Here is a 14,764-nt window from a genome sequence, read left to right on the forward strand (position 1 = left end):
CTCCTGCCTCAGCCTCCTGAGTAGCTGGGACTACAGGCGCCCGCCACTGCGCCCGGCTAATTTTTTATATTTTTAGTAGAGACGGGGTTTCACCGTGTTAGCCAGGATGGTCTCAATTTCCTGACCTCATGATCTGCCTGCCTCAGCCTCCCAAAGTGCTGGGATTACAGGCGTGAACCACCACGCCCAGCCCACTGATGCATTTTTAAACATATGTGAATTGAGGCCCCAGTTGTATGCCAAGCACTGTCCTCAGGAGTAGGGATACGGTCAGGCAGGCAAGTTCCCCTGCTGTCTTGGAATGTGTCCTCCACTTACAGAGAAAGAAACTGAGGCCCAGAAAGGAGGCCAAAGTCCCCCTGTTAGTGAGTCAGAGGTACCAGAGGTTGGGATTTAAACCAAGGCTTGTATAACATCAAGTCATCTAATCTCTCTGCTCAGCCGCATGACCTTAGGGTTGACCATGTTTACAGAGGTCCCAGTGATGACTTTAATGCTTCACCGGGGTAACGTCAACAAAGAGATACATGGGAACCAGTCCCCAGTAGTCAAAGGCATAAGAAAGAGAAGAAGTCAACCGTGTTGCTTGGCAGTTTATGGCATCACAGCCATGCAGTGCACCCACCCTCAACTCTGTTACAATAGTGGGTGTAATGGAGGTCCCTCTAGGGAGCTGATTTGAGGCTATGGAGAGACAAGGTGATGGTGTAACGGCACTGGTCCTGTTAGTCCCCAGTACTGGAGCTGATTTGAGGCTATGGAGAGACAAGGTGATGGTATAACGGCACTGGTCCTGTTAGTACCCCACAGAAGCATGGGCTAAGAGAAAGCCATTAGCATTCCTAGAGCTTTCATTTAGCAAACGTCTGTCCGGGGCCAGACACTGTGCTGAAGGTTTCATGGTTCTTGGTTGAACATTTTCTTTTCTTTTTTTCTTTTTTCTTTGAGACAAAGTTTCACTCTTGTCACCCAGGCTGGAGTGCAATGACGCAACCCCAGCTCACTGCAACGTCCGCCTCCTGGGTTCAAGCGATTCTCCCGCCTCAGCCTCCCAAGTAGCTGGGATTACAGGCGCCCGCCACCACACCTGGCTAATTTTTGTATTTTTAGTGGAGATGGCCAACACCATGTTGGCCAGGCTGGTCATGAACTCCTGACCTTAGGTGATCTGCCTGCCTTGAGCTCCCAAAGTGATGGGATTACAGGTGTGAGTCTGGCTAATTTTTTGTATTTTTAGTAGAGACGGGGTTTCACCATGTTAGCCAGGATGGTCTCGATTTCCTGAACTCATGATCCGCCCACCTCGGCCTCCCAAAGTGCTGGGATTACAGGTGTGAGCCACTGCACCCGGCCCACTGATGCACCATGCCCAGACTAATTGAACATTTTCAATCAGACAGCAAAGTGGAAATGCTTGTCTTCAACTGTACAGATAATCAAACCACACTGGCTGAGTGCCTTCCCCAAGGTCATCCAGCTAGTAAGTGGTGGGACTGAATTGAAAGCCTAAGCCGGTTGGACTCCAGGATACACCCTGCCTCTCCAATGCACCTTCATTCATCTCTCCAGACTGCCTTGGGAGGATGGGCTAGAGGACCTGTTTAAATGGCTGTCTCCTGCTTAATTGGAAGCTCAAACCCCTCTTTGCTCTTCGTACAGATTCACTCACACTCACCCCTCACAGCAAATGTGTGAAGATGAGTCTTGGAAAGCCCTTGTTCGACTGGGTCAATAGAAGATGGGAGAGAAAGGTTCTCCCCCAAAAGTTGTAAGAAAGAGCCACAGCAGAGCTTAGAAAGGGGTTTTCAAATAGGGCAGGGGATTCAGATTTTGCCTGAAGAGTTCACTGGTGCTCTCTCTCTCCTTCTCTCCAGTGAGGCGTCCCCGAGGCACTAGCAAGAGTGACAGGTGTAGTGTTGGTGGCCACCTGAGGTCCCGGGAAGGGGTGAGGGAGGGAAGCTGCACTCTGGCTGGGGGCCGATAGAGCCTTCCCCTCACTGGCTCATTCTGAGACGCGACCCAGGTACACATTCCTGATCACCTCCTGTCATAAGTGCCTGACTTCCCCTGTAGGTTAGGGCCTGGCATAGGGTAGGTGCCAATGAATGTGAGGGGGAAAGAATTGAGATTGAGGGACTGGCAGGGCAGGGCCAAGGGTGGGAAGAGGTGTGGTGCCGAACACCTGTTAACCTTAGTAGGGAAGGCACCAGGTTTGAAAGGCCAAATAAAGGATCCATAGCCAGCAAACGAAACATGGGGGTTTCAGGAGGCAGAGGTTGCAGTGAGTTGAGATCATGCCACTGCAGCCTGGACAACAAAATGAGACTCTGACTCGAAAGAAACAAAGAGAGAAAGAAAGAGAAGAGAAGAGAGGGAAAGGAAGGAGGGAAGGGAAGGAAGGAAAAGAAGGAAGGAAAAGAAACGTAGGGGGCTATTAGGGACTTGCCTACAGGGGAGAGAGTCCAGTGGCGGTGAACTGGACAGGAGAACCACCTTACGTACAGAAATGGTCCGGGGCGGCAGGCTGGACAACATACCAGTGGCAGCCGACTGGGCAGGAAAATCTCAGCCCCTTGCAAACAGCATGCAGTTTATAGAGCATTTTCACTTAACACCTTCGCCTAACGACCTCCACCTGGCAATCTTCATTTAACCCAAAACTCAGGGCCTCAATCCCCTGTATGGCCAGTGTTCCATGGGAAGGGATGGGACAGGGGCTCCGATGTTCCTCGTAGGTAAGAAACAGGTTGGCCACTCCCAGATTCCTTAGCTGGGAATGCACATTCAGGTCTTCCACACAGGGTCATTCTTGGGGTGCTCTTCAGTTATCCCTATCGGGTGCGTTTACCCTGTATGAGGGCCCTGCAGTGGCCACTCTGGCAGCCTGAGCAGTTTGGACCGCGAAGCAGTAGGTGGCTCCCCAGCTCCTCCTGCCTGCCCCACACCACACACACATGACTATGGTCAGGGCGGGGGTTGTGTAGTAACTGCTGGAGTGGTGGAGGGACCAGGAGCCACACATTGCTGTTTTAGCCAGCGACAACTTCTGAGCACGAAACATTCACTCTTAGGTCATATTCCTTCCACCGTCTTCGTGAAGTCCCGGTGCCCCGTGTCACTGTCTCCGTTTTTCAGAAGGCAGTCGGTTCAGGGAAGCTGAGCGCCTTCCCCAGGGCACCCGGTCAGCTGGGGCAGAATTCAGATCAGAACTCCCGACAGCTGGCAACGCCGCACGGGATCTGCCCTCCATAAACGACCAGGCCTGAGCCGTTCCCTCCTTTCCACTTTAACAGGGGCTGGGGTTGGGCAGAAAGGACCCAACTGAGAGGAGGCGCAGTGCGGGGGACGCGGGGGACAGCTCCACCTGTCGCTGCTGCCCAGCAGGCTGGAGACACCGAACGGCCCCTCCCCTTGGCCCCCCGTCCCCCATGCCATAGTTCTCATCCATTGTCATCGTACTGTCTCGGCGCTGCTATATTTAAGACGGTGCAGTCTCCGGGATCGCATTCTTCTCCCGGTGCCCGCTGAGCCGAGGGCAAGAAGAGAACAAGGACCCTCTCGGCCTCTGGAATCTTCTCCCCAGAGACTCCTAAGTGGGCACACTGCTCTGTGAGTCACCCCCCGGAAATCAGGGCTGGGGAGGGATGCCTCCTGAGAGTCAGCCACTGGGGAGTGATTTCTGTGGGTGTGTGTGCGTGTGCCCGCGGTTGTGTGTTGTGAAAGGAGCCTGGGAAATTTGTGCTGAGGCAGCACCCAAGTGAAAATGGGAGGGGATTCCAGAAACCCCTGCTGCATCCCACTGTTTTGTGCGGCCCTGGGTCTTCTGAGAGCTGAGCTCTCTGTGATGTGAAAGTTGCAAAAAAAAAAAAAAAAAAAAAAAAAAAAAAAAAAAAGTGGGGGCTGCCCTGGGAACTGGAGTCTTTCCTGCGATGGAGCAGTGATCAGCGGGAGCCGGCTAAGCTGGCAAGCTCCACGAACTCAGAGCGGAGCTGGCTGAGCCGGGCTTGGCCAGCCCCACAGGCAGGGAAAGAGAGCGAGCCCTCAGATCCCAAATCTTAGAGCTGGAAGGGATTTCATCCAGTGCCTGGCAGGAAACCGAGGCCCAGACGGGAAAGGAGTTGCCTCAGCTCATGACTGGCAAGGGCAGGATTCGGCCTCGCGGAAGGTGGTGGAGCCCCTGGCTAAGAACGCGTCCCGGCCTGTGCCGCCCGCCGCGCGAAGGATGTGTCTCTGCTCCCAGCCACCCCACCGCGCCTCCAACGCAGCTCCCCTGCCGGCAGTTCTCGGAGGGGTCTTGGCTCAACTGCTATGCATTTCTCTTTCCCTCCTGAAGAAGGGGAGAGGCCTCCTCCGCAGATGGAGGCTTGGGAGCAAAGCAGAGGGGAATTGGGAAGGCCACGCAGTGGGACCTCTGACCCAGATTTTTGCACCCCAAGAGAGGGAAAAGGGGGCAGTTTCCCCTTCACGCAGGCACACACGGTGTTCTCGGAAGAGGCACCCTGGTCCTTCGGGAAAGGGCAGGGAGGCCGCAAACTTGTCCCTGCTTAATCCCACGCATCAGTCAGTGCTTTAAAAAGAATTGGTGGCTCATCTGCTAAAGCCAGGGGTCTGGTTGCTGGAGGCCCCGAGGTCAGGGATGAGTGCCAGGCCCCTGCCTGCTGTGCTAATCGGGAACAGAGCATCCAGGGGAAGGGAGCCAGTGGCTGGTGCCAGGGAATGTTAACTCTCAGCCACTGGAGCCAGGGCCATCGTGTCCCAGGAAAGCTGGGGCAGAGTGGGGGGTCCTGGCTCCACCTAGGGTGGTACCCAGCAGCTGTCCTCCTGGGCCATGAGGAAGAAAGAGCAGAATGAGCAGAGCTAGTCACTTCTTTGTGTGCAGGGAGAACTTCTTCCATCAGGAGGGGGTGATACGAAGCCAAAGAGGGTGACTGTCCCATTATGTCATTTGAGATGATTAACAGGAGCCCAGGGAGCTTTAGGGGCAGCCCTTGGTCCCAGCTAATGCTGCGGCCATCCATTCTCTTTTCCTGATGCCCACAACTGCAGACACCCAAAAGGAGCAAACTTCTAGGAAGTAGAAGGGGTAAAAGCCCACTAAGACTGACCCTCCGCAGCCCGAGCCCCCGACACCCCCACCACATGCCCCTTCCAGACCAAGGGCTCTCCAGTAAAGCCAGTGGGCTCACCTTCCATGTCATGGACTTAGAGAAATGCTCACCTGGGTGCTGTGTTCACATCCAGGCAGAAGACAGCCTACACATGCACACACACACAAACGCACACATGCACACACACACAAACGCACACACGCGCACACACACACAAACGCACACACGCACACACACACACTCTGCCACCTCCAGCAGGCCCCCCTAGAGAGGCAGGGGCCACACAGAGACGACCCCACAGAAGCTGACAGGAGCGGGCCAAGGCAGGCAGTCGTCCCTCTTCTGTTTCCATCCCCACGTCTGGGCAGGAACCCTCCCATGCCAGAAGTCTGCAGACCAGGAGTCCCACCTGAAGGAGGTATGAAAGCCATTCCAGGGATTCCAACTTCAGCATCAGAGGGGCCCTCAGAGACCCAGCAGTGACAGAAGCCCGGATCTGAGAAAGAACTTAGTGCAAAAACCCACAGCCAGCAGGCGCACAGGCCTCCCACACCCCTCACTTGCCTCTCCATATCCATGGATCAGCTTCCTGAGCCTCCCCCGGGTCAATGTGATCCAGCCCCACTGGGCACCATCAGGGGCCTAGACCTGAGCCTCAGGAACGCAAAGGAGATGTGTACATTGCAATCCCCTTATGAAGAGAAAGGCCCTGTGGCCCACCATGTCCCCAGCCTCGGCCATGGCCTCGCCTTGGGTGGACATATGACATAGAGGTCAGAAGGGCTAGGGGTTGGGCTAAGGATTGGCTGCCAGTCATGGCCCCATCACCTTGCTGGGTGACCTTGGGCAAGTACTGCCCCTGTTTATCAGTAAAATGGGATAATAATGGTGCTGTCCTCATTTGGGTTATTGCAGGGACCGGGGATAATGCATTTGAAAACTAACATGGGCCTGGCACATAGTAAGTTCTCACTATTGTTACTTTTAATTCACTTACAATCTTGTTGAACAGTCAAGATGCACAGATACAAAATAATTACATAGAGAAGGCATTGTCTGAATCAATGCTAAATTGTGGAGTGCTAGAAAATAAGTACAAAAGAAATTAGAAGAGGGAAAATTCTAGGTGGCCTGTAGTTTTTCAGAACGGCTTCTTAGAAAAATAATGCTAATGTCTAACACTTATGTTGTACTTACTAAGCCCCAAGCACTCATCTAACCTTCGCAACTACCCTGGGAGGTTGGTAGACCCATTTTACAGATGAGGAAGCCAAGTCATGAGTCTTTCCCAAGGTTACACACTTGTAAGCTGGGATGAGGAGCTGGGATCATACCCTGTGGGCTGGATTCAGAGTCTCTGTGCTAACTAGCATGCCCTCAGTTGGGGTCTGAAGCATGACTAGAGTTAAGCGGGCCAGGAGGAGGGGAAGGGTGTGGCGGGAGAGGAAACCAGCGCAGGCAAAGGCTCAGAGGTAGGACTGAGCGTGGCCGGTGCAGGAAGAATTGGGACACCTGCCCGTCCTGAGTCATAGACAAAGCCGTGGACATCACAGTTTCAATCACTCATTGTCTGGGGAGCTGAGGCCCAAAGAAGGGAAAACCTTGCCCCAGATCGTACAGCGAGACAAGGGCTGGGCTGCAGCTGGGAGCAGCTAGAAGCCAGGGCCCTGCTCCCTAACGTGGGGCTCTGCTCACTCAGCTGGGGAGCACATATGGTAGAGGAGAAGCCAGGCTCAGAGCCTAAAGCCTGCCTCTGCCACCTTGGGCAGGTCCCTCTCCCTCTCAGACCTCAGTTTCCCTGTCTGCCCACTATAGAGAGGACACCCCCACCCCCCCCATCCTGCCAGCCTCATAGAGATGTTGGGAAGACTGCATGGGAGGGGACAGGCAGGCATGTGGTGGAATGACCATGGACCTTGGCCTTGACAGGTTGTTGCTCTTGTAGCCATGACTCTGCCGCACAGCTTGGGAGGTGCGGGGGACCCCCGGCCCCCCCAGACCATGGAGGTCCACAGGCTGGAGCACCGGCAGGAGGAGGAGCAGAAGGAGGAGCGGCAGCACAGCCTGCGCATGGGCTCCTCCGTGCGGAGGCACACCTTCCGCAGCAGGTGGGAGCCACGGGGTCCCTGCCCAGCCACTGCCCTGCCTGTCTGAGGAGGGAGGCCCAGCCTAGCCCTCTGGAGGCTCCAACCTGATGGGGGGAGGGACATCCCTGCTTTCTGAGCCCCCTATCTGAGGAAGGAGACACAATTGTCTCTCTGGAGACCCCCATGTGATGGAAGAGGCACAGCCCTGTCCTCTGGAAACCCTGTTTGAGGAGGGAAGCACATTCAGTGTTGGGGGGGATGTAGCCTTGCTTTCTGAGACTGGTATGAGGAGGGAGGCACAGCCCTGCCTGTTGGTGCCCTGAGGCTGAGGTGGGCAAATGCAGCCCTAATCTCAGGGAGCCCCCAGCCAATCCCTCAGGAGCCGTTCACTCCCCTCCTTCTGAGAGCAGCGAGGAAGAGCATGAGTTCAGCACCGCAGACTACGCCCTGGCAGCAGCCCTGGCTCTGACGGCCTCCTCTGAGCTGTCTTGGTAAGTCAGAGTTGCTTCCCAGGGAGCCCTGGCTGAGAAGGGGCCATCCTGTCCAGTCCCCGGCCTCCCTGCTGGCCTCTCACCCTGAGTGTAAAGAACCTGCCCAAAATCCCACATCTAGAATAAGGGTCTAGACAGGATTTTAAGCCCAGTGCTGCCCGCCCACAAAGCCCACACGCCACCTTCTGGAAGGGTGCACGTGTCATAGCCGGGGACCATCCCCAAGGGAGAGGGTGGGGGCCCACCTCACCGATAGGCTTCCAGGCTTCATGTGGTAGGGAGGGAGCTAGGAATAGGACAGAAGGAGCAAGTAAACCAGGCCCCAGTTTCCCACGAGGCCAGAGACTGAGGAAGCCTCTGAGTGTGCCGGCTTAGAGAAGCACCGTCCGGCTTGGGGCAGGCCCCTGGGCTAGGAGGGTTGGGTCGTGGTCCTGGCTGACCTGAAGCAGGTTGCTGAGCCTCAGTCCCTGCCCTATAAAATAGGGACACTAAGGCCTGGCCACTTGGGTATTGTGAAAACAAGATGAACAAAGGTTTGCGAAAGAGCCTTGAAAACGATGAAAACAGTCAACTGTTTATTAAGCACCGACTGTAAGCAGGGCCCTTCCAGGCTGTTTTGGAGGCAAGGGAAGATGCAAAGTCACGCATGTCCTCCCAAAGTTTAAAGCATCCTGGCACTGCTGGGCATGGGGAATGGAACTGGCCAAGATGCCCCAGGCGCCCCCATCCCTGCCTGAGCCCCAGTGGCCTCTGTCACGGCAGGGAAGCCCAGCTGAGACGCCAGACGTCTGCTGTGGAGCTGGAGGAGCGAGGGCAGAAGCGAGTGGGCTTCGGCAATGACTGGGAGAGGACCGAGATCGCCTTCCTGCGGACCCACCGGCTGCTGCGCCAGAGGCGGAACTGGAAGATGCTGAGGCAGCAGGTAAGGGTGTGGGCTGTGGAGCCCCCAGGGCCTGGGACCTGCAACGTACCACTTGCTGCCATCCTCACCCCCTTCCCAAGAGGCAGGACGTCCCAGGCAGAGTCCAGGCTTTGGGTTTGCATCTGATGCCTGTACACTCCAGCAGTGTGAGCCTGGGCAAGTGCAACCCTGTTCCTGAGCCTCAGTGCTCTCATCTGTAAAACAGAGCTGGGTACGGTGGCTCATGCCTGTAATCCCAGCACTTTGGGAGACCAAGGTGGGTGGATCACCTGAGGTCAGAAGTTCGAGACTAGCCTGGCCAACATGGTGAAACCCTGTCTCTACTAAAAATATGAAAATTAGCTGGGCCTGTAATCCCAGCTACTTGGGAGACTGAGGCAGGAGAATCGCTTGAACCTGAGAGGCAGAGGTTGCAGTGAGCCGAGATCACACCGCTGCACTCCACCCTGGGCTACAGAGTGAGACTCCATCTCAAAATTTAAAAAATAAGTAAATAAAGTAAAATAGACATCATTGTAACAATTATCAGTGCTGAGGTGGGATTTAAATGAGACTGGGTTTGGAAAGTGACTTTCCCGCTGCCTAGAACACAGAAGACCCTCAGGAAACGCTAGCCCTGATGAGTATCAGGATTTGAGCCACTCTCCACATCCCTTCCCTAGCTCCCACTTACACAGGCTCTCTCAGTGTCGTGTCTTTCACCCCCACACCCCCACAGTGGGCAGGGGATTTTGTTATCATCCCCATTTTACAGATAAGGACACTGAGGACCTGCCTATGGTACCACAGCTAGTTTATACCTTCACCCCAGGCCAGCTGGCTCCGAAGCCCATGCCCTGCCCACAGTGCCACCCTGCTCTGCTAGTGCGGGGGACCGGGAACTCCAGCCCATGTGGGTCTAACTACAGAGTCTGGGTGTCAGTGGGGAGGTCATGGCGAAGATGGCAGAGAGGTGGTGCCTGGCTCACAGCGTCATACACCTCCTTCCGCCTCCAGACAGAGGAGAAGGTCCAGGAGGCCAAGGAGCTGAGGGAGCTGTGCTCTGGCCGCGGGCCCTGGTTCTGGATCCCTCTTCGCTCCCACGCTGTCTGGGAGCACACCACGGTCCTGCTGACCTGCACTGTCCAGGCCTCGCCACCACCCCAGGTCACCTGGTAAGCCGCTGGGGCAGGAGGGGGTTCTGGGCCTCTGGGGACACGAATGAGTTCCTCACATCCAGTACTTCTGCCGGACCCATGGCAGACCCATGAACCCTGAGCTCTGTCCACCCACCAAATAGAGCAGCTGCTGGGGAACCAGACCTGGGTTGTTTTTTAGAGGCGGGGTCTCGCTCAGGCTGGAGTACAGTGGAGTGATCATAGCTCACTGCAGTGTTGACTCCTGGACTCAAGAGATCCTCCCACCTCAACCTCCCAAGTAGCTGGGACCACAGGCACAAGCCACCACACCCTGCTTAGGCCTGGGTTATTCTTAGCTGCCCCCCAGCCAGCCTAGGGCTGGAAGACTGGGCCCCTGGGGAGCCAGCCCTCATAAAAATATAATTCTGGTCTCATGAGAAGGCAGGTGCTGCAAGCTGGGCGTCTCCAGGGTTGAGGATGATGGTGAGAGGCGGGACAGGGGCCAAGGGGCAGGGAGGAGGTGGGCGGGGCAGGGGGAAGATGGGGAGGGCAGGGCCTACAGAGAAAGAGCACAGGCCTCAGGGGCAGGGGGGAGCCTTGTGTTCCCACCTCGCTTTCTCTTTCTCTACTCAGTGTGAGGTCTCAGCCATGCCTCTTAAACTCCCTGGTCCTGCCTCCATTTCCTATTTTGAAGAATGGATTGAAGACCTCCTGTCCAGCTTGTGTGTGATGAGAATTTAATACAACAATAACATGGAAACCTCAGAACTTGAAAAGGGCTGGGAAAACAGGAAATGCCATTCCTGGGAGGGTAGGACGCCAGAGGCTAGGCCTCGCTTGGGGAGGGGCAGAGCAGGGGCAGGGGTCTCCTGCACAGGCACAGATTGGAGTGGGCATGGCCACAGCCCACATCTCAGTCTCACCACAGAAGACACGTCATTCACATGGTTTAGCTACTCTTTCCTGAGTGCCCCCTGGATCTAAGGCCCCTTGCCCAGTACCCTGGGGGATGAGGAAGTGGTTTCAACAAATATTTACCGAGAGTGTCATCTGTCCCAGGACCTGACTGAGGCACTGGGGCACAGAAATAACCAAACAAACCCAGGCCCACTTCCAGCACTTTGGGAAGCCAAGGAGGGAGGATCACTTGAACCTAGGAGTTTGAGAATATCCTGGGCAGCTGGGAGACCCCATCTCTACAAAAAATTTAAAAATTAGCTGGGCATGTGGCCTGCACTTGTAGTCCCAGCTACTTGGGAAGCTGAGGTCGAGGCTGCCGTGTACCGTGATTGCACCACTGCACTCCATCCTGGATGACAGAGTAAGATCCTGTCTCACAGAAAAAAAAAAAAAAAGCGGCCAGGCACGGTGGCTCACACCTGTACTCCCGGCACTTTGGGAGGCCAAGACAGGCGGATCACCTGAGGTCAGGAATTCGAGACCATCCTTGCCAACATGGTGAAACCCTGTCTCTACTAAAAATACAAAAATTAACTGAGTGTGGTGGCGGGTGCCTGTAATCCCAACTACTTGGGAGGCTGAGACAGGAGAATCGCTTGAACCCAGGAGGCGAAGGAAGCAGTGAGCCGAGATTGCACCACTGCACTCCAGCCTAGGTGACAGAACGAGACTCTGTCTCAAAAAAGAAAAGAAAAGAAATAACCAGACACAATCACACCTTCAAGGAACTAACTCTTAGCCCAGAAAAGAAACATCAACACACAAAGAAGTATATTCATGGGTGATATTTGAGATCAAAGAGTCTGGGTGAAAAGGAAGAAGGGGCTACCTCAGCCCATAGAATCCAGGAAGGCTTCTCAGAAGAGGCTGCATATCAGCCAGATCTTGACAGGCAACAGCCAATGGTCTAGCAGGAGAGAGAATAGAGGCACAAATAATGGAAAACACAAAGGAAAACAGCAGCCTCTTATACTTGAATCCACATTACACTGACCCAGAACTTCACTCTCATTTGAGCATCAGGGCCATTCATGAGATAGGAACTATTACGCCCATTTCACAGGTAAAGATATCAAGGCTCAGAGAGGTAGTGTGACTTATCTAAGGTCACACAGCCAATGTGAGCTAGGATTCAAATTCAGGTCTCCTGCCTCTAAGCCCATAACTCTTTCAACTGGCCTAGAGAGTAGGAGAGTGATTATTACTGCTGCGGGATAATTAAGGAATCAGAGAGACCAGGGGATTGAGGAGGCATTATTTAATTATTTAGTTAATCCGACCCAGTCAGATTAACATTCAAAGGACTGAGCCCCGAACAAAGAGTCCGGTGACCTTTTACGCATTTTGTGGGTTGGGGGCAGGGGAGATCTGTGCAGAGGGAAGCATATTACAGAAGCGAGAAACAAAGACAGGTATTCAATTAAGACATACATTACATCATTTCTTACTTTTCAAGGAAAAACATGTTTTATGACTTGAGTGTATCTGTCTAGTGGCCTTGCAGCTGCACAGCTAGAGAAACAGGGTCTTCACAATGCCTGGGAAAGGAGGAGATAAGGCTCACTAGCCACAGAAAAACATGCAGTTAATTTTTAAAGGATTCCAGCTCTTTCTCTTCCTCAGAGGGAATTGGGTTTTCTTACATACAACTGGGTTTTTGCTTACACATTCTTTAATTTTTCTTTTAATTCCTGTTCCATTACAAGTGTTACTTTCCTTAAAGCACTTATAATGCTTCAGAAGTCAGAGAAATAGAAATCACTCAGGCCAGGAGCCATCAAGAAAAGCATCTTGAGGGAGCTGGCCTCAGGGCTGGTCATTGCCAGCTGGAATTTATTCCAAAAAGTATGCCAAGTACCCTGCTGGGCTCTGGGATGCTGTGGGGACTGGGCGGTCCCTGCAGGCAAGTTGCTGGTTCCACTAGGAGGGCTGCTCCCAGCGCTGGCCCGGCCAAGTGGAGGTTAGCATCTCAGCTGTCCTGGCCCCGCAGCCAAGCTCTGCTCGGCCCTGGCACTGAGGCCCACATCGAAGGCATTTGGAAACCTCTTGGGATTTGTTTCTACCCCTGCCAACGAGGTTGCCACAACAGGGAGCTGAGCATTCCTGACAAGTGGCAGAAGCCAAGCCCAGGTCCACCTCCAGCCCAGGCAACTCAGGTGGCCCCTGGTACTCCTGGCTTGATGGATCTGGTTTTCCATCATCAGTCACATCAGGCAGGGCCACATGTTGCCCCAGGACTGACCTCCAGAGGTTCTGTCCAGCCCCAGGGCTGGAGGAATATTCCAGCTCACCTGGTGTATTAGACAAGTCTATTCATTCAATGATTATCATTATTATTATTATTTAGAGATAAGGTCTCACTCTGTTGCCAGGCTGGAGTGCAGTGGTTCAATCACAGCTCACTGCAGCCTCAACTTCCTGGGCTCAAGCGATGCTCCCACCCCAGCCTCCCAAGTAGCTGGGACCACAGGCATGTGCCACCACACCTGGCTAACTTTTTAATTTTTTGTAGAGACAGAGTCTCACTATGTTGCCCAGGCTGGTCTCGAACTCCTGGTCTCAAGTATTCCTCCCATCTCAGTCTCCCAAAGCTCTGGGAATACAGGCATGAGCCACTATGCCTGGTCTTATTTTCTTTTTTTAAAGTATTCTTTTTTTTTTTTTTTTTTTTTTAAGATGGAGTCTCACTCTGTTGCTCAGCCTGGAGTGCAGTGGCACCATCTCGGCTCACTGCAGCCTCCGCCTCCCTGGTTCAAGCGATTCTCCTGCCTCAGCCTCCCAAGTAGCTGGGATGACAGGCACGCGCCGCCATGCCCAGCTAAATTTTTTGTGTGTATTTTTAGTAGAGATGGGGTTTCACCATTTTGGCCAGGCTAGTCTGGAACTCCTGACTTCAAGTGATCCCCCCGCCTCAGCCTCCCTAAAGCAGTCTTAAAAAGTAAAATCGAACACCAAAATATGTGAGGCCAAACAAAAGATTTAGATAAATAACAGAAATCTCACTCCTTTTGAGGTCCTTGCAGAGCCAGACCCTGGGCAGGCCCCTCACTTCCCCTGTCCCAGTCAAGCTTGTTTTGTCACTGGCTGCCATTTCAGGTGGTCCTCTGCTTGTGCCTTCAAGGGCCTGACTGCCCAGGCAGAGACTGAGGCCCAGAGAGAGGGAGGGGTGAGCGTTGAGGCCTCCGGCTGTCTCGGCTATGTCAGAGCTGCAGCAGCTGCTTTTTCCAGGAAAAGAAAAGCTGGCCAGGCTGAGGTGTCTGGAATCTTCCTGACAGGTGCGTGGTAGGGGGCCTAACCCTGGCCCCCAGGCCTGGAGAGCTGGGGAGATTGAGCACCCAGATTAGACATCACCCTCTCTGCAGGAGGTTTAGCCGGGTCTTTCAGGAGGGGGTCAGACTGGGGGCTGCGTGGTGGGGCATGGGTGTGGCTGTTTGGTTGCCCTGGAGACAAACAGGGCATGAATGAGGCCAGTTCCAGGGAAGGAAGTGGACTGAGGCCGGGGTGCCTTCTCTCTGGGAGGCCTCCTCTTCAACCTCAGCCACCCACCCAGGGCAGAGAGAAGAATTCATCCTGTGAGACTCCATTCCATGGCCTCAGGGACACAGAGGCCCAGAGAGGGGTACGGAGTTGCCCAAAGTCACACAGCAAGCTGTGTCAAAACCCAGGCCTCCTAAGTGTCACTCATCCTCACTCCTCAGCCCCTACTGCTTAGGCCTCCAGGACCCCAGGCCACCCCACTGTCCTGTCCACACAGCGGGGGGAATAAGACCCAAGTTCACAGAAAATGAGGGCAGCATTCAGGGCAGGGTGATCTGCTTTACTACCCTGGGGAATCAGCAGAGGACATTAAGAAAAACAATTTTTTTTTTTTTTTTTTGAGACAGGGTCTTGCTTTATCACCCAGGCTGGAGTGCAGTGGTGCAATCATGGTTCACTGCAACCTCTAACTCCTGGCCTCAAGCAGTCCTCCTGCCTCAGCCTCCTGAGTAGCTAGGACAACAGGCACACCCCACCACAACCAGCTGATTATTTTAAAGAATATTTTGTAAAGATGGGGTCTTGCTATATTGCCCAGGGT

General features: G+C 54.1%; 1 protein-coding gene across 1 annotated transcript in view; it reads left to right on the forward strand.

Moving 5' to 3' along the window:
* Positions 1-3,462: 3,462 nt before the first annotated feature.
* MYOM3 (myomesin 3) overlaps positions 3,463-14,764 on the forward strand; it is a 60,123-nt gene continuing 48,821 nt past the window's right edge. Inside the window, exons 1-5 of the mRNA XM_007980039.3 lie at positions 3,463-3,609; positions 7,038-7,216; positions 7,606-7,686; positions 8,449-8,608; positions 9,605-9,762. Coding sequence (XP_007978230.3) covers positions 7,056-7,216; positions 7,606-7,686; positions 8,449-8,608; positions 9,605-9,762 — 560 coding nt within the window. The 5' untranslated portion in view covers positions 3,463-3,609; positions 7,038-7,055. The remainder of the gene's footprint in view (positions 3,610-7,037; positions 7,217-7,605; positions 7,687-8,448; positions 8,609-9,604; positions 9,763-14,764) is intronic.

This window comes from Chlorocebus sabaeus, chromosome 20 (genome assembly GCF_047675955.1).
Source record: "Chlorocebus sabaeus isolate Y175 chromosome 20, mChlSab1.0.hap1, whole genome shotgun sequence".
Lineage (NCBI taxonomy): Eukaryota > Metazoa > Chordata > Mammalia > Primates > Cercopithecidae > Chlorocebus > Chlorocebus sabaeus.